Raw genomic sequence first — 20,197 nt, 5'->3', positions numbered from 1 at the left:
AACCCCAAACGTACTCTTGATGTACAGCCTGCTTGCTTTACGGTTATAATGTCAACTGAAACACACTGGGACGCTTCTAAAGCAAGTAGGTTTTTCCTCCACTAAAGATTAGTCCTTTTAAGGTTGTGAGACGGAATTTAAGTGGATAAAGCAAAGTGCACGGTTCTGAAATCTTACCTTTGTTTTTCTCTCTCTTAAAAATGTTCTGGCTTTGCCGTTGGACATTACTTTGTAACACAGGGGGCGCTCAGCAACTTCAACACTGTGTACAGTTTCTGTATCACCAAGTTCTGGTTTTTCTCCTGATGCTGTAGCTCCAGACAGCTACTGAGATGTCAGAGTAGCAAGAAACAAACACCAACATGAAAACAAACAAACAAAACCAAAAAAAGAAACCAAACCAGAAATGCAGTTCCTGTTTTAAGGGGCTTTTTACCTGTAATCTAAAGGAAGGAAATACAACATGGTAAAGGGAAGGTGAATACAGTTTTTTTTCCTTTTAGCTGGAGGATTGTTTAATAAGGGCTTTCATGGCCTGGCCTCGATGAGGCTCCTGCTACTTAGGACACAACAGGCAGCTGTGCCTCCTGCCACTCTGCATGCTTATTAACTGTGCAGCTTACTCTCTGCAGCATTCCTTAGCAGGAAAGCATTTCCAGCTGCTGGAAAGCTGACAGTAGTCATCTTGGATGAAAATGCCACCTGTCCATTTCTGCAGCTTTCACGGGGGGAAGCTGGGAGGACTCTGATCAGGTAACACAGGGAAGCTTCACCCTGCCCAGTACCCAGCTGGTCCACAGTAAGGCAGCCTTACACTGCATCAGGAGGCTCTCGAGACTCTTGGACTTGTAGTAATTGTTGTAATGAGGCAACAAAAAATATCCTTTATCTTTGCTGAATAGGGTTTAGAGCAGCCAGGAATCTTAAACTTCAGTCATGAAAATACAAATCTTTAATATTCATCTCCTTTTGTCATTCTTTTGATACAGGTGTGGAGACTGACTGGCTACAATTTAATTCATTCATTTAAAAACGAACATGCTAAGCAATCCCTTTTCAGGAATATTGGTGCTGGTGTCACCCAGATTGAGACTGTGCAAGGCAATCGTATCTTCTCCTGTGGAGCAGATGGCACACTGAAAATGAGGGTCCTTCCCAATGCTTTCAATGTACCTTCAGGCATTTTTGACATTCTGTAGTGTTCTGTGAGCTAATCCTGGTTTCTAGAATGTCCCTTCAAGTAGCTAAAACCACAGTGATATGCACTGTGGAAAGAAAACATTGTGTTTCCTTTCAAAGCGGTTACTGCAGCATTATTATGGGGAGAAAACCAACACTTTTACAACAGGTGTATTTTGAATATGCCCATAAGGATCCCTGGGGTGGAAATGCATGTACTGGATTGTAAAAATGAGGAATTTAACCCGGTGTTGTTGGTTGTGGGGGGGTTATTGCTCAGTGACCCACAAGCTGCATTTATGGAGTGTTGTAAAGATGCTGGCAGTTGTCAGTCGCTTCACAAGCACTGTGGCTCTACAAGTCAGTAAGCATTTCTGACGTGATTCTGATGACTTTTATTCCAGATTTTCCCACTAAACGAAGCATGTGTACAACTTCTCATTGTAAAATAGTTTAGTTTTAATTAAGGATACTCAAGTGTATTTGATTTCTGCAGAAAGTGTAATGGACGCAAGCGCCGTGGAACATGTGCAATCAAGGACGTACTGTGAGAGATGTATCATTTTATGCTGAGATTTTTCCCCAGTTAGTATTATTGCACAGTTGATACTGTAACTTGCACACCAACACATTTTTAAATGCGGTGGGGTTTAATTTGCACACTATTTTCCTTTCTTTCTGAGCTATGTTTTCTATTGGACACCTGCCTTTACTTTAGGAATGTATTGTAAGAATTAAATGTTTGTAGTGAAGACATCCATCTTTCTAGTCAGCTTTTAGTTTTGAAAATCATTTGTCCAGAAAATACTTCATTAAATGAAGCTGTTAAGAGAATACCAATGGAACATATAATGCCACATTTCAGATGAATGTCAGGCTTTATGTGGCCAGCTAGTAAATAGTGGATAAAACTGGTAATTACGTTATTACCAGAGTATATTGTATAAACTATGCAGAGTTCAATATTGTTTGCTTGTAACATAAGTAGCTACTGTTGTCAGATGTATTTTTCTGTTGTAAACAAAAAACATGTTCTTCAAGGACTGGAATGGATGTCTGTGTATTTAAATGTTAACAAATTGTCTTATTCCTCCAATGAAAATTTTGATGTCTGTGCTGTATTGAAAGATATACTAGAATAAAAAGCACCTTTCTCCAAAGGTGATTTTAAATTGCAGCCTGTGAAGTAGGAGACGTATGAAAAGAAGGAAGGGTAAATGTCACTGTTTGGTTTTCCCTTTGTAAGTTAAATAAATTACTTTTATTTCATGGAACAGCCCATTCTAGAACTCTTGCTTATATTTAAACAGATTTATCTAAATCTCCAGTACATTGACTGGGTATTTCCTGAGTTAGTTTTAACTTGACCTCGGACTGTACTGATATAAAAAAGATTAGCTGTTTACATTTTATTTTCAGCTGTTCTAGAAAAGCCCAAGGTTAACAGAATGAAGTTCCCCAGCTGCAAGAAGAAAAGAGGTAGAATTTCCTCGTCTTCCTGCTCCAAGAGGTTGATCTAAGTGTTTCAACAATGTTATGCAGAAGTTTACCATGCTTTGAGATAGGTACATTATCTAGAAAATATCACACCTGACTTGAACAGTGTTTGCCCGAGTATATTGCTGACTTGTTAGCTGAAAATGTTTACTTTATTAGTACCACAATTCAATTTTTGAAACAACACCACAGTCAAACAAACATGAAAACAACTACCAGCCAAAACCCCCACACCCCCCACAAAAGTGAAAAGCAGCCCACAGAACTGTAGCTCTGGAGTGTGGAGTGTCACACCCTTTATACAGGCATAGGTAGAATCATTAGTCTAGGAGTTTTGATGTGTATACAAGTTCAAGGTGTTAATTATGATTTTTTGTTCCCTTCTGCATTTCTCTCTAGCATGCAAGGCCTTAGTGATAACAGCAAGTATCCTGAGAAGAGCCCAGCCATCCCTGTATCACACACTGGAGCTTAGCTGCAGCAGAGGAATTCTTCCAGCACATTTGCTAGACCAGGTTTTGCAGGCACAGACATTCCCAAATTCATTAGTCCCTTTGATAGTGCCTGGATCACACAGGTATTAAACAGCTCAGTGCAGTTCAGGATTTAAATAACACTTTGCTTCTAAATATTTGGGTGTGCTCCATGAACTTTAGCAATATGCACAGGCAGCTTAGAAAGTCAGGTGGGGATTTTCCAAGAGCATGATTTTGAATCTAGATACAAAAAACAACAGTAGAGAGTTTTGTTCCAATGTTAAATTTAGAAATCTGAAATACCAGAACAAAATTAAAATCAAAAAGTTCCTATGATTTCTCACCTCTAGCTCTCAAAAATTTGAGGGTGAATTGGCAGTCTCTGACTTACGGTTAATAACAGATTAGGTCATTAAGCAGTGTGATGATTCTAAAAATAGCAAGAAAGTATACCCTTCATTTTATGATTTCAGTTGTATGGATAAACATGGGGACTTTTTATTTTAGAAATATGCCTTATTCTAATTAAATAGTTATAAGCAAGTTACACTGGTATACTTTGCGTGGCAGTAAGGGGCAAGGAAGAGTCTGCAGCAACACAAGAAACTCAAATATTGTTAAAAATGGAATTTGATATATAAAGGTTATGTCTTTAATTTTAAACCTTGCTACTTTTCATCCAGCTCTCCATTTAAGAAGTACAATTCATGTGCATTCAGTATTTAATGTCATTTATTCCCATTTTCCTTGTACTTGAGCTGGATTTTGCTTTTGATTATTAACACTTGCTTTGACTTGTCAAATTTGAAGCTTTCTGCTTTTTTTTCTATTTAAACAAGTATTTCCATCCCCATTATTTTTAACAGATTTGTCCAGAAAAAATGTTCACAGAGAATCCATGGAAATTAAATGAAAGTAACAAAGGTATTTGTACACAAAAGTTCATTATTTAGATGTTTGTATTAGACCATAATCACTGACTAGGAAATGAGTGAGAAGATGATCGTAAATAAAAGTTACAAATAGTCTCTGCTGAGCACATGACTGTGGGATAATCAATGTACATTAGACAATTATCAGCTGAATAACGGGAAAAACAAAAGTATGTCTGTGCTGTGTGCCAGCTGCAATAGTGAACAACCATTTTTTAAAAAGATGAGGATGGCCTATGTGATTGAAGTGTGTTTGCACAAAGGCTCCTGCCCTCCCTCTTACACACACTCAAAAACCTCCATCAGCAAACAGAAAATGTTACCAAGCGAAGAGACCCCCATGCTTGCGTCATAGAGCTTTAAATAGATCCTTTAGTCAAAGGTGGCATGTGAAAATACATTCATCTGCCAAAATGTACAGGGTACACCATCAAGCTCCCATTCTCCCACGTGTACAGGTTCTTGTCCCGCAGACTGTACGAAAGCATAGCAAGAACAGACTGGGAAGACCGTAACTCAAACCTTGCATCAATCTGCTTCTCTTTCAGTAAATCAAAAGCAAAACTTACTGTCATGTCCTTGGTGTCAGTAACATACAGAATGCCGCATGCTATGAATGCATTACCAGCCTTGGACTTAGGGTAGGTGGTATTGATGATCCGAATGACTGAAAACCTTTCTTCATCAATGTGTGCTACCATTATAGTTTCATCAGTGCTTGAGGCATATATAATCCAGAGACCCTTCTCATCCACTGCTATGTTGAAATACGTCTTGGAGTTAGAGAAGAGGTAGTTCCGGCCATGGTGTAAGGCATTTTTCATGGGCAGGGTGCCCATCGAGGCCTTATCAAGCCCGAATCTGAAATGAGATACAGCAAGGATTCAGTAGGAGTGATCAGAGCTCATCCCCACACACATGGGGTGGGGAATCACTGATAGAGGTGCTGTTGAATATACTGGTTCAAGGACCATTCTGATGTCTTTTAAGATTAAAATCTCAACCTTCCAAAACATCAGGAGAAAATTCCAAATAATAACAGTCTGAAAGGTGCACAAGAGCATGATGGATTTGCTTTGGTAGGTTTCACTTTATTTAGTCTATGAGCTTTATTATCACTAGGATGAAAGAAACAACTAAAAGGAATGGGTATGAAGAAGAATGGGATACCAGGTGAAGGCCCAAAATTGGCAAGTGGAATCTGTACAAAGTTTGGTTTTGACTAGGTGGGAACTAAAGGGAGAAAATGTGATTGACCAAAGCAGCATGAATTCTGGGCAGCTTCACCTAGTCTTAGCGTTCCTCTGATGAAAACAGTTAAGATAATGCAGTGATTTACTCAAGCTGACATCAAAGGAATAAAAATTCTACTTTTGCAGAGCCAAAATTGTGACCTTATGCTGGCCTCAATGGGACAGCCTGCATACTTCCATCTCTGATGTATAAAATTGTTTTTATTCCTTGAAATTCCATAGTAGGTTGATAATCTGAGGGCAGGAGCAGTGAGAAGCTAAATCATGTTCCTCTACTGGTTTAGGAGGGTAATCAGCTCCTCCTGAGACACATCTGCTGTCAGCACTTAATCACCCAATAACACTGCTGCAGCAAAGGCAGGGAGAGCGTGGCTTCATCTTTTTAAATAATGCCCTCTGCAAAGAAGCACATTTCAGTGTCTGACTTCTCTCTCACTCTATATCTCCATCCTTCAAATAGAGGAAGGAAAAACACTGCTCAATAAAGGAATCTGCTACACTTACAAGACAGGCTTAATCACAGGCACAGTTCAGATCCAGGAACATAGAATGCTGAAAGGTCAGTTTTTCTGTTCAAGCTGCATTGATGCATCTATTGGAAAAATCATTCTAAGAAAAGTCAGGAATAACCAATTTAGATTGTTCCCCTCAGCTTTTGTAAAACTCGCATCTGCAGCAACTCCATATTCCAGCAGCATGTTTGTGCCGTAAAAAAAACAGTTAAAGGCTGGAGAAGATTTGAGAAATGCACGTGTCAATCCTGTTAATCTTGTTAATTGCTTCACATCTATAAATAACCTCATGCAAGGGGTAGAAGGACAGCCCTTAACAGGACTAGCTGCTCAGAAATGCAGACTTTTCTTCAGGATTCTTTTCTATAAAGAGCCAACAAGATAGAAAGCATCTCAAGACTCATTAGAAATCCACAAATTCTGAAGTACATAACACCCTGTCTTTTCCTGTTTTATGTGAAAATCCTGAAGGGAGCAAAGAAGTGAGGCTTCATTCCCAGGTTCTCTTGGGCTCCCCCAGTTAAGGATAGCCCAGCCTGGAACTCCAGATGGTTCCAAAATTCTTTAATCTTCTGATGTCTTGGGGTAAATAACAAGATATAGTGTAATAGTTTCATCAACCACCAGAACTCGAGCTACAGACACTTTCCTGATCACTAATATCAATGAAGTCAATCAAAAATAACAAAGAGATAGTAAAGCATGTTATGAAACAAAGTGAAAAGAATGAAACAATCACAGTGTTGGGGGTCTGACCATCATGAGAAAACCTGCCAAAGGTCAGACCTAGTCTACCAGCTTCTAAATGTGTGACAAGAAACTCCTTTTGAATGTTTTTTTTCAACATTTGCAAAATGGACTAACCAGATCCTCACCTATAATTTCCACTAAAACAATACAGAAACTCCCAGAAGCTTTTATGGAGCCCAAAATCAAGGATTTCACTGTCACAGAATCCATAGTGCCTCATACTGTCTGTGCTGAAGAAGAGAGTGAAGAACAGAACAGAAATGCCATTCCATAGCAGCTCCTTGAGACAATTTGAAAATTCCACTAATAGTTTGTGTTCATCTGGAGGTGAAGCATTTCCCAATTAACAGTATCCAAGCAAAGGTGAGGAGTCTCTGCCCTATCACTGTGTATTGCTTAGACAGTGATGGTCTTTTACAGACCACCAGAGAAAACGCTGGAAAATATTAAAAGGAGGCTGCCAGAAAGTGAGCTTGTGCTTGGCAGGATAAATATTATAGAATCCTTGCAGCTTGCTCACATTCCTTGGCATCCACATGAATATAGGAAGGCAGCACTCACACCTGCTTGGGAACAGACATCAAAGTATAGTAAATGTTCTTGGCTCAGACATCAGAGTTGTGTAAGAACTTGAAAGCACAAGCAATCTTTCACTTGCCCTTGGACTCTTTGGCTCTTCCCACAAGGTGAGATTTTGGGGTTGATTTGTATTGTTTGTCTCTGTCCTCAGTAGAAACTGAAACAAGAGATGTAATTCCCAGTTCCAGTTCAGGGAGATACATCAGGAAAGTAGCAGAAACTTCTTCCTATGAGGAAATCAATCACTGGAGCCACTCATCCCCGTGGAACGTGTAGTTCTCCAGGTCGCCCTGTCCTCAGCAGGTGCCTCAGAGCATCCCTCTGTGTCAGCAGCATTCCCTGCTGCCTCCAGCCAGAGCAGAGCACAGCACAGCAAGGGCTCTGCACAGCTGAGTTTCATGAGCGGGCCACAGTCACAAAACCACCCACCTATGCCTCGCACACTGCCGCTGAACCACTTCTGACTCAGATGCAGGTAGATGCACAGCTTACTCTTCTAAATCTAATCCCTTCTTCTGGTACTCAAATTCCTTAGTCAGTTCTCACTTCTTTCTTGTGATTATGAACACAGCAAAGAATCCAAGCTGAAGAACACCCACAGCAATGTAATGTACAGTAGAACTGTTGGATGCCAGGATAGCCAAGAGGAGAATCTGTTGTCCTCTGTGCACGTGGCACATTGCTCATCCTGGGGCCCCTCTCTGACATGGTAACTGCAGAGGTGAACCCGAGACAGAGCTGAACAATGCCTAAAGAACTGTCACAGCAGAGTAGTGGTCCAGGGCTACTCCCCCAGCTTCCCTCCTCCCACATCTGCATGCACAAGTGGGAGGCTGGTACTGTACTTCAGTTACAGGCTGGAAAGAATGAGTTGTTCTGTTCTGGGAAGAGCTCTGAACCATTTCTCCATTCTTCCCATTTAGGCAGGGCCAAAAAGAAACACAAAATGCTACAAGAATGGTCTGCTTTCTGAGGTTCACCTCTGGCACTAACCCATCGCTCCTTCTCCCACAGCATCACTTGTCTTAGGCCAGCTATCTTTGACTTACTTCAGAATGTCATTGGTTCCTCCCTTCTGATAGTAGAGATGATTGTTTTGTACTGCATGACCACATCCATAGAAGAATCCTGTGATGTTAATGATCCTGTAGCTGTCATTCAGCAAGGCATTGGAATTTTCATATTCTTTTATATAGTTTCCTAAAAAAAGGGGAAAACTTGTTTAAAAAAAGGATTATCATTTGGTTCATCTAATTTTGAAATCTCTATCCTAAAGTTCAGTCTCTACTGAAAGTCTGTTTCAATCAACTATCTGACAGATAGCAATTGTGTTTGCATTTTCAGTAGTGATTCTACTTGCTGGAATGTGAGAAAAGAATCCAGAGACACCCAAAAAAATCTAGAGAGGAGATGTTAAAGAGCCTGCTTTCCACAGACCTAACGGGCCCTCATTCTGAACGCAGTTGTTGGGTATGCAGAAATATTTCCTTTTCCCACTTAGGTCCTGGACATTTTCCGGCTCTAAATGTAGCTTATGCAGCATCTGACTCATTTTCATGCCTAGCTAAATGAAAAGGCAAAACTCCCAACTATAATTTAGGGAAGTAAAGCCATAGGAAACAGAAACTCTTGAAAGAAAAGGATAAAAAGCCATGAACAATAGGCATTTACACTTGGATTAGTTAAAAAAAAAAACTATTTTCAAATTCTGATGTTGACTCTGAAAATGTCCAAAGATACTACAAATGCCTGCAGCTGTATGTATAGTCAAGTATTATACAGGTAATATGGAAAATATTCTTGAAAAGATGTGGGTAAAAACTCATCATACTTAGGAGTTTAGGTTGAAGGGATTAAGGAAGCAATGTCAGGGTAACGATGGATTTTTGGTCAGTGACTACGACTAAAAATACCTGAAAAATGCATGGTGAGCCAAATCCTTTCATCACTTATGTTTGCAGGTTCCCGCATCCAGGTTCCAAACGTTTGCTGTACACTGACAAAGTGCACAGGACTTCCTACAGACGTTATGACACATTCTAGTGGAGGAAAAAAGGCACATGTCCATGATCTGTGACACTGAGAGGGAAAGCAGCACTTAGGTCACACTTCGTAGCAGGTTACCAGCTTTTTTTGAAGGACTGGGGGTTCTGTCTTCAGCTTTTCCAGCCAGGGTATCATCGTTTGGTACAGCACATGTCTCACCTAGAGTCAAGGGAGAAAGAAAAATGGCATGTTTTAGCCTATTTGACATGACAGATGGGCACATCAGTGACTCCACAAAAATGAAGGAATGATTACTGGGATTTTGCTTCATCTGGGGAAAAAAAAATGCTTAGGTTGGTCTGGTCAAAAAATGAGATAAGAAAAGACTTGCTCTCACTTCTGCCAAGGAGATGGAGTGTTCAGGCTGACAGTCAACTTTGAGGAGTAACTAATTAAAACAACAGATTTAGTTCCTTAGCTGTGAATTTCTGAGTAGCCACATAGGAAGACAGAGTTGCCCCTTTTATGAGATAACTTCAGACAGCTGAGGTAGCTGGCAAATAGCTGATTTAGCAGTAAGACCAAAAGCATTTTCTTGGGAAGGGGGGTGGTGGTTAAACTCTAAAACTTCATGCCCAAATCCCCACACACACCAGCAGAGAGGGTGGATGCTCGTGCTGCTGATGCCCCAGACAGCAATAAAGCACTAACACATGCACTGAGTGCATAGTGCACGAGGTTGGCATCCACACCACAAAAGAAGCAGGGTGAAATACTAAGGGAGATGACACATTGTATTATTTACACACACAGAAATGGTTCACATTAGAATCAAATGCCTAGAAATATCTTTCCTCACCCTGCAACAATTTAAGGACTAACTGGTTGAATTTTCTCTTAGTATTTACTGTTAATGCCTGAATTAAATTATTTATGGACCCTTTTCTATAAAGCCAGGTATCTCTTCTGCTCTTAAAACAATGTGCCACATTTCAGTTTGCTTAGAATGAATAACCACATAGAACAGTTCTCAGCTTTTGGCTGAGGGTTTTCCTGATTTCATTGCAGCCTTGTTTTCTAATTCCGTTCTTAACTTTTATCTCCAGCATTTCACACTGCTTGACACACAGGCTGCAAATTTTTTTAGACTTGGATTTGGATTGTTGCCTTCTAATATGTTTCTAGGATTTACAGATCTGTGATGAAAGTAAGTGACAAAGATAGTTAAAAATAGGAAAAAACTATTAAGTAAAGCTGCAAGGCTACCATGACATTCAGGAAAGAAAGGACAGATAATACTGCATTGTTGTTTTCTCCTTTAGGTCATATCCTCCTTTTGTTCATGCAGAAGAAAATTACTCCAAGATAGAGCAAGAACAACATGTATTTCTCCCATCCATTATCCAGGGCGTTTGGTGAGATGGCGCTGGAAGTTTGCAAGTGATCACAGTGTTTCTCCAAGTAAGGCACAAACAGTCCACCCAACCATGGTAAGCTGAATGCCTACAGCTAGAATTACCAATCCCTCAAGATCCCCCTCCAGCTTCTGATCCTGAAATATTGCCAGAATATTTCAAAAAACAAAATCACCCAGCAAAAATTATAAATTGCAACGCACAAGTTGATTTTCTTGGGCTGAGTCTAATGGCTGCAGCTGACTGAAGGAGCAGTTCCCTGTACAGTAGTTTATCTAAAACTATAGAGTAGTCAAGGGCCAGGTCAGTGTTTGTAGCAAAGCTGAGTGCACTATTTGCCTTTGAGAATATTTGCAACACTTTCACAGCTGCATGGATTAGAAAACAACTCAAATTAAAGAGACAGTTTTCAATCAGAGATTCTTATGGGAAATTTTCACTACTTCCTTTCCATCAAAAACCAAGATAAATATCCTGCTGATTCCTATCATAAAATATTCTGGTTGAGAGTTAATGGAGTTTACAAGACATTAAGACTATTCATTTGGTCTGTTGGGGGAAGGTGGGGAGGATGGAGCAGAGATGTTTTGTTTCTTTCAGAATTCACTAACAGTACCATAGAGGAAAAAATATACCTGCACTTCCAACTAATTATTCTCTTCTCTTGAAGAAATCAAGTTTTAACAGATTAAAAGTTTAATTTGAAAAAGCCAGGCTTGTATTCTTATGCAATAAGTTAATTACAGTTGTAAATCAGCATATATATTCTCTTTCCTTGAAAGAGAGATGAATATTTAATTACAAAATCTGGATTATTCATTGAATTTTGGTAATAAGATCTCATGGTTTGCTGAGTCATGAAACATAAAACTCATTGAGGAAGGTCTCATCTTTATTTGAGTGTAACTCCCATTTTCACACTGTGATTTAAAATCCATCAGAAATCCATCAGATAGCTTATCCTCCAAAGCATTTCATTTTGCTTCAACACTCGAAAAGAGCACACCTGAGAAAATGGCCCTGTTATCTCCTACAACAGTTCATACGTTTCTGAATTTCAAATAAGATGAGATTTCTGCTCCAGCTCTCTCCTGTCCATTGTAAGGAGCCTCTCTGGGCTCTGTTCTGACACTTCAATATCCAGAATCAGGGGTTTATATTTATAGCTAAAATTAAAAATTCATTATTTAAAAGCCAAAAATTTCAACTGCATTGCTCTTACTTTCCAAATTTATCCCATCTAATAGAAAACACCATTTGTAAATGCTCTGCCTGAGCATGAGCACAACACGATTTAAAGACCAATATTGTACTGGAGGTAAGGGTAACCTGCTGCCTTATTCAAACTCTATTTCAGCAAAGCACCTGAGCACACGTTCAGCTTTAAGCAGTTCTATCAATGCCAGCAAAATGAAACACGTGCTTACTGATCTGTGAGCCTTGAAGCAATGGTTTAATCTTGAACCTGTTCATGACACAGGAAAGAACACTGGGAAGCACCAACCTGTGCATTTGCTGCTGTAGATGTTCTCCTGAAGCTCTGCTTTGGCTTTACCTTTACGTTTACCTGGAGGCCCTGGGGGTCCAGGAGGCCCAGGGAGCCCAGGTGGTCCAGGCTCACCTTTTGCACCTGTGTACAAAACACAGTGTCAGGACACAGGAAAGCAGGAACCCTGCAGAGAGCTGTGCATGTCCACAGGACATCCACAGAACAGCCTCTCTTAAGAGGTTTCTGAGTACAGAAGATGGTGCCATAAACTCTCTGAAACGCTGGTTGTTAGAAGGTGAACCAGCCAGAACTTCACAAGGTGTGGGACATCAATGCATTTTATCTGTCTGGATTACAGGCCCATTAGAGAGTTACAAAGTATTGTTGCCTTTTACTTACTGTATTCTAAGACCTCAATTTCAGATGCTACACTGCTGTAATTTTACACAGCTGCTTCACGTATTCCTGAGTGGGAATCTGCCCCTCATTTTCTAATAGAAAAATAAAACTAAGCTGAAATAAAGAGCAGGAGGAGGTTGACTGTATGAAAGCATTTTGGAAAGGGTGAAATTCACATACACCTCAACCCAAAGGCCAGGCAGAAAGGTTTTTGTGAAGACTTGCCTTGCAAAGAGAGCAATCTCCTGGGCACAGCAAAACTCAGGCTTCCCTATGGATATAGCCCACATTTATACAGGTTGCTCCTGCCCTTGCAGCTCACATTCATGCTTCAGAAGTGGAGCATATCTCTTCCTGCCAAGTACACTGTTGTGAGAGACCTCCCAAGAGCACTCCTCTATACCTTCTAATATCACATCATTGTTGGCATCCCCCTTTTGTCCCTTGGCTCCTCTTGCACCTTTTCCTCCTGGCATACCATCCTTGCCAGGTAAACCCATTTCTCCTGGTTCTCCTTTCTGTCCTTGATCACCTTTTGGTCCTGGCAAACCTAGAAATAAAAAACATTTCAGTATCAAGGGCACTGTCCAGTGTCAAGCACCAATTAATACATATTTTTACTACAAACCAAATTCACTCTAGTTATTTTTTTCACCTGTATTTAGCTGGATAGCTGTAATTTGTTTGGATTTCAAAGCAGCATTGTAAACTAATATGAAGGGAAACTGTACCTATTTTCCCTCTTTTTCCATTTATTCCTGGTTCTCCCTTTTGTCCTGGTGTGCCTGGGACTCCATCTGATCCATTGTAGCCAGGCAGTCCGTGAAGTCCAGGAGGCCCTGATCAAAGCAAACAGCACAACTGAATTCTCACTGCTGAATGCAGTTTATCCCTATATCTGCTATATTTACATGCAGTATGTTTATATCTATAGTTGAACCCCAGCAAAACATAACTCATATTTTTCTGATACAGAGAATTACTCCAAGGAGACCCACAGGATAAACAGCACAGAAAGAAAACAAGTAACCATTCATAATACAGCCTTGCAACCACCTGAGTGAGAACTGAGACAGAATTAAATAAGAAGGGAGGAAAAGTTATGGGGGAGGTGGGAGGGTGTAATCAGTAACCAATATTTTTTAAAAATATGGTTTTTGTGTTAAATTATAACATCTGCTTCCCTGGGGGTTTAATGTATAGACTCATCTCCTCATCTAGATGTTACTTAAACATCTGAATTTGGTTTTGATCAAGTGTTCTACTCCCTCTACTAGAAAACTAAAATGTCTAAAACCTCCCCTCTCTCAGAAGGGGCATGAGCTGACTTAAATACAAGCATTATAAAGGCAGGCAAACATTCAACCCTACCTTAATCTAATTAGCAAAGGAAGACAATTTTGGGAGAGATGCATTTCTGTATTTCACTATTTTGTACCAGCAACTGTTTCAATTAGCCCCAAATGTTACTGCAATTGTCCTAGTGTCTTACCTGGGGGGCCTGGGGGGCCTACAACAAGAGAAAAAAAAACAAGAAAGAAGAAATGGTGAGTTTAACCTAACAAGAAAATGAAGCAATTCCAAACTGAACTGATTAGAACTAGATCAGAACAGTAAAAGGGGAAGAAAACACCTTAAATTTCAAAATTAACATCTATCTATTTAACTGCTTTGTGTTATAAATAACTACCTGAGCATTAGCAGTAACTCCGACTTACCAAAAGAGTAACACATTGACATGTAAATGTTTTGCTTTTTTCAAATTTCAGTCGAAAAAGGTTTGACAACAACACCTGCAATGTACCCTCACTGTCAGGGGCTTTGGTGCCTTCACACAGCCTTGGATGCAAGATACCTCACAGTCAGTACATTTCCTCTATGTAAGTGTTCTCCAAAAACTTGTTCCAGTAGAAGAATACTGGCTTTGCAATACTGATGAATGTCACAGTTAAAAATCCTGGTGAAAATACACATTAAAAATTCATGCCACACTTCTCTGTGTTTTACAGATATTTCATTGCAGTTCAGGATTCAGGCTATTTAAATAGGAGAAAAAAAAGACACCAGACCAAAGGCTACCAGACACTCTTCACCAAACCCCATAAAACTTTTCACACCTTCTCCTGTCTCAGCCATTGGCAGCTCCAGGTCATCACTGGTGACATGTGAGATATCCTGCAGCTGAGGAAAATGAGTGTTCACTAAGCTCCACTGCAGTTGTAATAATGGGAGCAAGTTTCTACCCTCTCCATGTTCCTCCCATGTTAGGCCTGAAGTGTGACACACACAAAAATATCATGACTAGACCTCAACTACTATTTTAAACAGCCAAAGATTTGCTTGTGAAAATTACATGAGAGAGAAATGGCTCCAAGTAGAATCAACTGAGTTCCTTAAATTCTAGCATTTATATTACGAGGGTACAGATAAGTTCCAAAGTGGTACCTATTAATCTTTTTTTAAAATTCTGATAAATAGCAGTTTTTTGACATAGTTATCACCCTTAGGTTTTTTGAAAACACTGGGTCTGTGTTCCTGGAGGTAACACGGGTGTAATGCTTGAGGCAACAAACATACCTGTTAAGCATATTCCTTTGGTGCTGTTACACAGCTCCACCATCACTCGGACCTAATATTGCAGAGAAAGTGAAGTTGAAAACAGGTTTGCTTTACCTACAGAAATAATTCCAAAACCAAAGATACAACTGTCCCTCTGTGCTTGTTAGAATAAGCTATTTAGAATTACTTTAATACTGTGACACCATCCATCTCTTCAGGCAGTGTTCCTCTCCTAGGAATCTGTCAATAGACCTAATTTTGATCCTTACTGAAAATATGAATAGAATGTTGGGCTATCACCTAGTCATTAAATTTCACACATTACTGTGACAGGTGTGCTTGTCCATCTGTGGACTCTATCAGTGGAAGGTATTAAAAGCCAACACCAGCCAATAAAAATTACATTCAATTTTATTTCCTATTTGTATTAATGGATGGAAGCTTTTCTAATGCAGCATATGAAGGGAGAAAGATGACCTGTGTTCCAAGTAAGTAATTTCTTATCTTTGAATAACCAAGATCTGTAAATTTGACATGGACCTTCATCCACTCAAAATAATTCGAGCAAAAAGACAAGACTTTATTAAACCGACTGGAAGACACATTCATAAAGATGCTTTTAATCTAGAGTAGACTAAAATTTATCAATAGAGAAGTCATCTTTGCAAAATACACACTTCCTGGCTGGGCAAACATTCACATTACATGTCCTGCATAATGAGAGTCAACACTAAAACATTTTGCAACTTATCAAAACAAACAGCAGAAATAAAAATATTATGACCATGAACTCTGGAAGTCCCTCAACTCTCTATGGCAAAGTCTGATTTTTGTAGCCAGAAAATAAAGGGTCACTATTTCAGGGCTGTGCAATATGTGATAATTTATAAACCATTTACCCAGAGTTGCACATCTATTCATCTTTGTACAATTACTCTGTTTACTATTAATGGAATGCACTAGTCCCAAAAGACAGAAGAAACAAGTGCAAGGCAATCTGAAAGGCAGATTGAAGTTTAATCCCAGCAAGGTTATTTGCCACTGTCAATCATTATTTTTAAAATTAATGCATCATTGTTTTCAACTGCCAAATCTAACAGACTCAAATAGAGGACAATTAGTTTGATGGAAAGTATCCTTTTGCTGCAAAACCAAACCCTATTTGACAATGAGCTCCTGTTCTGTCTGATACATACTGAGAATGTACTGATTCCAGACTGTACTGGAACAATATATTTAAAATTTTAGTCTCAATTTAAATTGGCTGAGAAGTGCTAACTGGTTTTGAATATCAGAATATGCTTGTTTTCTTCCCCTCACACTCCTTAAAAACACTTGGCTCCTACCCTGCAATTTGTAAAATACACATTGTCCATGTGCACTCTAATTCTTACTGCATTTTAATCTAAATAGGTCTGTTGAGGTTGTTGAAGTGATTACAGCTCGCTTTGGGGCCCTTCAATTATCTCAGCAGCACTACTTTCACCAGTCAGTGCAACTCAGGTGACAATTAAAAACCATGGCACTCAAGAAGTGCAAATAGCCTGTGACAGAACCTCCAGCTTAGCTATGAAAGATGAGCAGACCATTTTCAGCCAGCATCATCACTAAGAAAAGCTACAGATAAAAATATATTATTTAAATGCTAAAATCATAGTTTCTCATGGAGAAATGGTGGGGGGGAAAAGAAAAAAGATAACCTAAAATATGAAACAACAACTCAGGTAATTGGTAGCCACCAAAAGCCACCACCTCTTGCACAGTCTTAAATCACACTTCGAACTTTTCTGGCCTGTTACCCTCCCATCAGTCTTTCTGCAGCAGCAGATTTGCCAATTTCCTGTTTTTACTCTCTTACAAAATAAATATATCTACACACAAACACATAAACAGGCCCTGAACAAAAAATATACTCCTGTTATTAAAGCTAACATAGGATTTTTGGTGCCTATGGTTATGGTTATCTCAAAGTTTCATGAACAGTGGCCACAACAGATGTGTCCTGGGCAGGGGCTGTGCAGAGCAGAGGGACACTGATACCTGCAGTGCCCCTGCAGAAATGCCCCCCTGCCAGAGAGAACCTGCTCAGGCCAAGCCTCCATTCAGGCCCACATTCAGCAGGGCTGGAGTGTCATTCCAAGGCCCACCAGTGTAGCAGGGGTCATCTCACCAGCTCTAAGGAGCTTTGTCTGACACTACAAAAGTAGCCAAGTCTTCAAATTACATTAGTGGGAGTTCGATTCAAAATACAGAAATGCAGGAGTGGGAGGAGGGGGTGCTTAAATATTTTTAAGGATTTTTTTTTCCCCTTGAGCAAGTGATTCTGCACACAGTTACACACTCTTCTGAGCAGCAGCCAGAATGAAAAATGTTTGATGGGAGTTTTGTAAGAACAAAAAGGCATCAAACCCTCTCAGGCAAATCCCTGCAGGATGCACAGATTTGAATGAAGCCCATCACACACAGCAGTAATCACAGTGGACGTTTAGAGGCACAAGGGCACAGTCTGGCCACACGCTGTTAAAATACACAGCACGTGCTCAGTGCCATTGGGAGAGGGCAGCAAAATTCATGTAATCCATCCGTGGTACCTGCTGACAGCAGAGCAGCACTTTTAATGGCCCCTGTCAAAATTATCCAGACACCCAACTGCAACTAATGACTGCAGTCTGAGCACCTAGCAGTAACTGGCATTGGCACTCTCCAAGCCCTGTCAGGATCAGAATCCTTTCCCCAATGATTCTGTTTGTGGATCCTTTGAACTCAGAGAAGCAATTCGTATCAGACAGAGCAAAACAAACTGTGGCTGCTAAACTCAGGGATGACTTCTTAAAATAAGTTATTTTAAAGACAGTTTTGAGTACACAAACGTGATTTCACAGATTTTTACTTTTTGCAAAGTCTTGTACTGCAAATTCTAAACTCAAAGCACAAGGACTTAAAGGGCCGAGCTAAAAAAAAATATTATTCTAAAACCCAAACAATATCATTATCAAAACTCTATGCTTTGAATACCTGTGCTTGACACACTCATTAGCCCTAATATTAATAGAGATGTTATCACTGTAAAATGAGGACTGTAATAGTTTGTTAACAAAAATGCCGTCAGAGCATTACTGAAAAAGAATTTTCTGTAAATAATTTTTTAAACCAGCAATATTAACACATGAGTAAGAGCCTGACTGACACTTTCCTGCTTTTTCGTGGGCCTAAGACCTGCAATCTTTACTGGGACACAGTTTCCACTAAGGTTCCCTCAACAGTAATATTTTTCTTGCATTTCTTCTAGCTCAAAACTTAAAAGCTCTTCAATCTATTCAACTACATGACTTAGTTCAATTACATGACATAGTTCCTACTGAGCAAGATCATCTTTTCACTGATGTGCAAAAAACTGTGCTGTTTAGCCAGAGAAAGGACATACAGTTCTCCTGATCCATCAAAAACCACCTTAAATTTAGCACTTACTGGAAGGGCATTATCAGTTTCAAAGAGATGCGAGCTGAAGTGATGTCCAGCGCCTCATGCTGAGATGCTGAACAGCAGAAAACGCACGGGGGGTCTGTTAGTGGTGTTAGTTTTAAAAACCGCAAGACTTGGAACCTGGCAGTCTGGTTATTGCACCGAAATTCTGGAGTTTCGCCAAACCCGCCCCTTCCCTCCCTTTGTTGGTGTAACTGTCGTTCGTAAAGTTTGATGCCGCCCTGCGAGCTCAGTGGTACCGCAGCAGCTCTGAGCCCGCAGCGTTCACCGAGCAGGGGAGGAGCGGCAGCGCTTGGGCTGCGTGCGCTCGCTCCAGGAGCGCCCTGCGCGCTGCCGGGCCCAGCCCCGGCCCTCCCCGCGGCGGGGCCGTACCGGCACCATGGAGTAGGTCAGCATCATCAGCATCTCGTCGCTCTCGGCGCGCACGTGGCCGCGGGCGCGCTCCCCGCGGCGGCTGCGCTTGGTGCGGGCGGCGGGCGCGGGCGGCAGCCCCCGCACGGAGCCGTTCCCCGCCGCCTCCAGCTCCCGCAGCGCCGCGCCGAGCTCCCGCCACTGCGCCAGCAGGAACAGCGTGCCCGCGGCGCTGAGCGCCGACAGCAGCCCCACGGCGGCCAGCAGCGCCCGCCCGCCCGCCGCCTCCATCGCCGCCGCCGCGCCCGCGCCGCCGCGCTTTTATCGCCCGCCGGGGGAGCGCCGGGGGCCGGGCCGGGCCGGGCCGGGCCGGGCCGGGCAAGGGCAGGGCAAGGGCAGGGCAAGGGCAGGGCAAGGGCAGGGCAAGGGCAGCGGGGCCGCCGCCGACCCCTCCCGCACCCGCGCTGGACGCCGTCCCCGAAAAGCCGGGCGGGACGCGGGAGCTGCTCTCGGTCGCTTCCAGAGGGGGATGCGCCCGGGACAGCCTGTGACCAGGCGTGATGTCAACCGCCTGACACGGTACATGGCTTTTTCCAGGTGTCAGGCAATGAGACTGCGTAACAAAAAACCCTCCTGTCATCGCACAGGTCCGCGACACAGATCCTGCAGCTCATACCATCACTCTCTTAAGAATTTCATACATCATTCACTGATAACAATTGACCTGTTGCTTTAGATGTTCAGGCAAGACCTTTCCCAAATTACCCCTGCTAAACCTTCTGTGACGTGGGATATCTTTAATATAACAAATTTTGTTACCAGTTAATTCATAGCCAACAAAAGGAAATTAATTACAGCATGTAGCAGAATCTGACTGAATACCAAGACTTCATGAAGCACAGGGAAGCTATTGAACTCAAAACACTTCTCAAAAAAGTTATTTTTAAGGCTGACATTTCAAGTCAAAGCCATGCACTTTCTTACACTGATACCCCTTCAAATCGACCTCAAGAAATTCCCAGCTTTTAAATGCCAAGTTTCCTAATAGAGAGAGCTTTGATCCTTTGTCAAAGTGACAGTTCTCTGCTGCAACTGATCACATCCATTTTGTCCCCATTCTAACTATGCCACTGACCTGTAATTCATGCTAATGCCACAGTACATTGACAGATGGACTATTAGGTCAAACCAAATCTGAATGTAATACACTCCGTTCTGCTACAGCTGCCCAAGCACAGTAGAGAAGCAGACACAGGAAAACAACTCCATCATATTAAATTTCTCATCTCTCTGAAATAAAAAAAATTACTGCAAAAAGTGCTGGTGTCCTCAGGCAT

At 41.2% G+C, this 20,197-nt stretch overlaps 2 protein-coding genes across 5 annotated transcripts in view; one reads left to right on the top strand and one right to left on the bottom strand.

Annotated features, from left to right (window-relative positions):
- DMXL2 (Dmx like 2) overlaps positions 1-2,453 on the top strand; it is a 47,544-nt gene extending 45,091 nt beyond the window's left edge. For all 4 annotated transcript variants that reach the window (XM_039557336.1, XM_039557339.1, XM_039557337.1 and 1 more), the window contains one exon: positions 990-2,453. In XM_039557336.1, coding sequence (XP_039413270.1) covers positions 990-1,199 — 210 coding nt within the window. In that variant the 3' untranslated portion in view covers positions 1,200-2,453. The remainder of the gene's footprint in view (positions 1-989) is intronic.
- Positions 1,851-19,123, bottom strand: GLDN (gliomedin). Its single transcript, XM_039557340.1, has 10 exons — positions 18,882-19,123; positions 15,045-15,096; positions 13,960-13,977; positions 13,199-13,306; positions 12,871-13,017; positions 12,084-12,209; positions 9,303-9,383; positions 9,092-9,217; positions 8,228-8,378; positions 1,851-4,945 (listed from the first exon to the last, which is right to left on the bottom strand). Exons 1-10 carry the CDS (start codon positions 18,912-18,914, stop codon positions 4,486-4,488), a joined length of 1,302 nt encoding a protein of 433 aa, XP_039413274.1. The 5' UTR covers positions 18,915-19,123; the 3' UTR covers positions 1,851-4,485.
- Between the last annotated feature and the right edge of the window lie 1,074 nt (positions 19,124-20,197).

This window comes from Corvus cornix, chromosome 10 (genome assembly GCF_000738735.6).
Source record: "Corvus cornix cornix isolate S_Up_H32 chromosome 10, ASM73873v5, whole genome shotgun sequence".
NCBI classification, from domain to species: Eukaryota; Metazoa; Chordata; class Aves; order Passeriformes; family Corvidae; genus Corvus; species Corvus cornix.
Note: the sequence above shows the minus strand (reverse complement) of the source record. Positions and strands in the feature narration are given on the sequence as shown.

Excerpts from the sequence above, each read along its gene's own strand:
- GLDN (XM_039557340.1), bottom strand. The coding sequence starts at position 18,914 with ATGCTGATGATGCTGACCTACTCCATGGTGCCG. Across the intron at positions 9,218-9,302 it reads CAGTCCTTCAAAAAAAGCTG|AATGTGTCATAACGTCTGTA; the intron begins GTAACCTGCTAC and ends TTCCTCCACTAG. Across the intron at positions 4,946-8,227 it reads GGAACCAATGACATTCTGAA|ATTCGGGCTTGATAAGGCCT; the intron begins GTAAGTCAAAGA and ends ATCTCATTTCAG.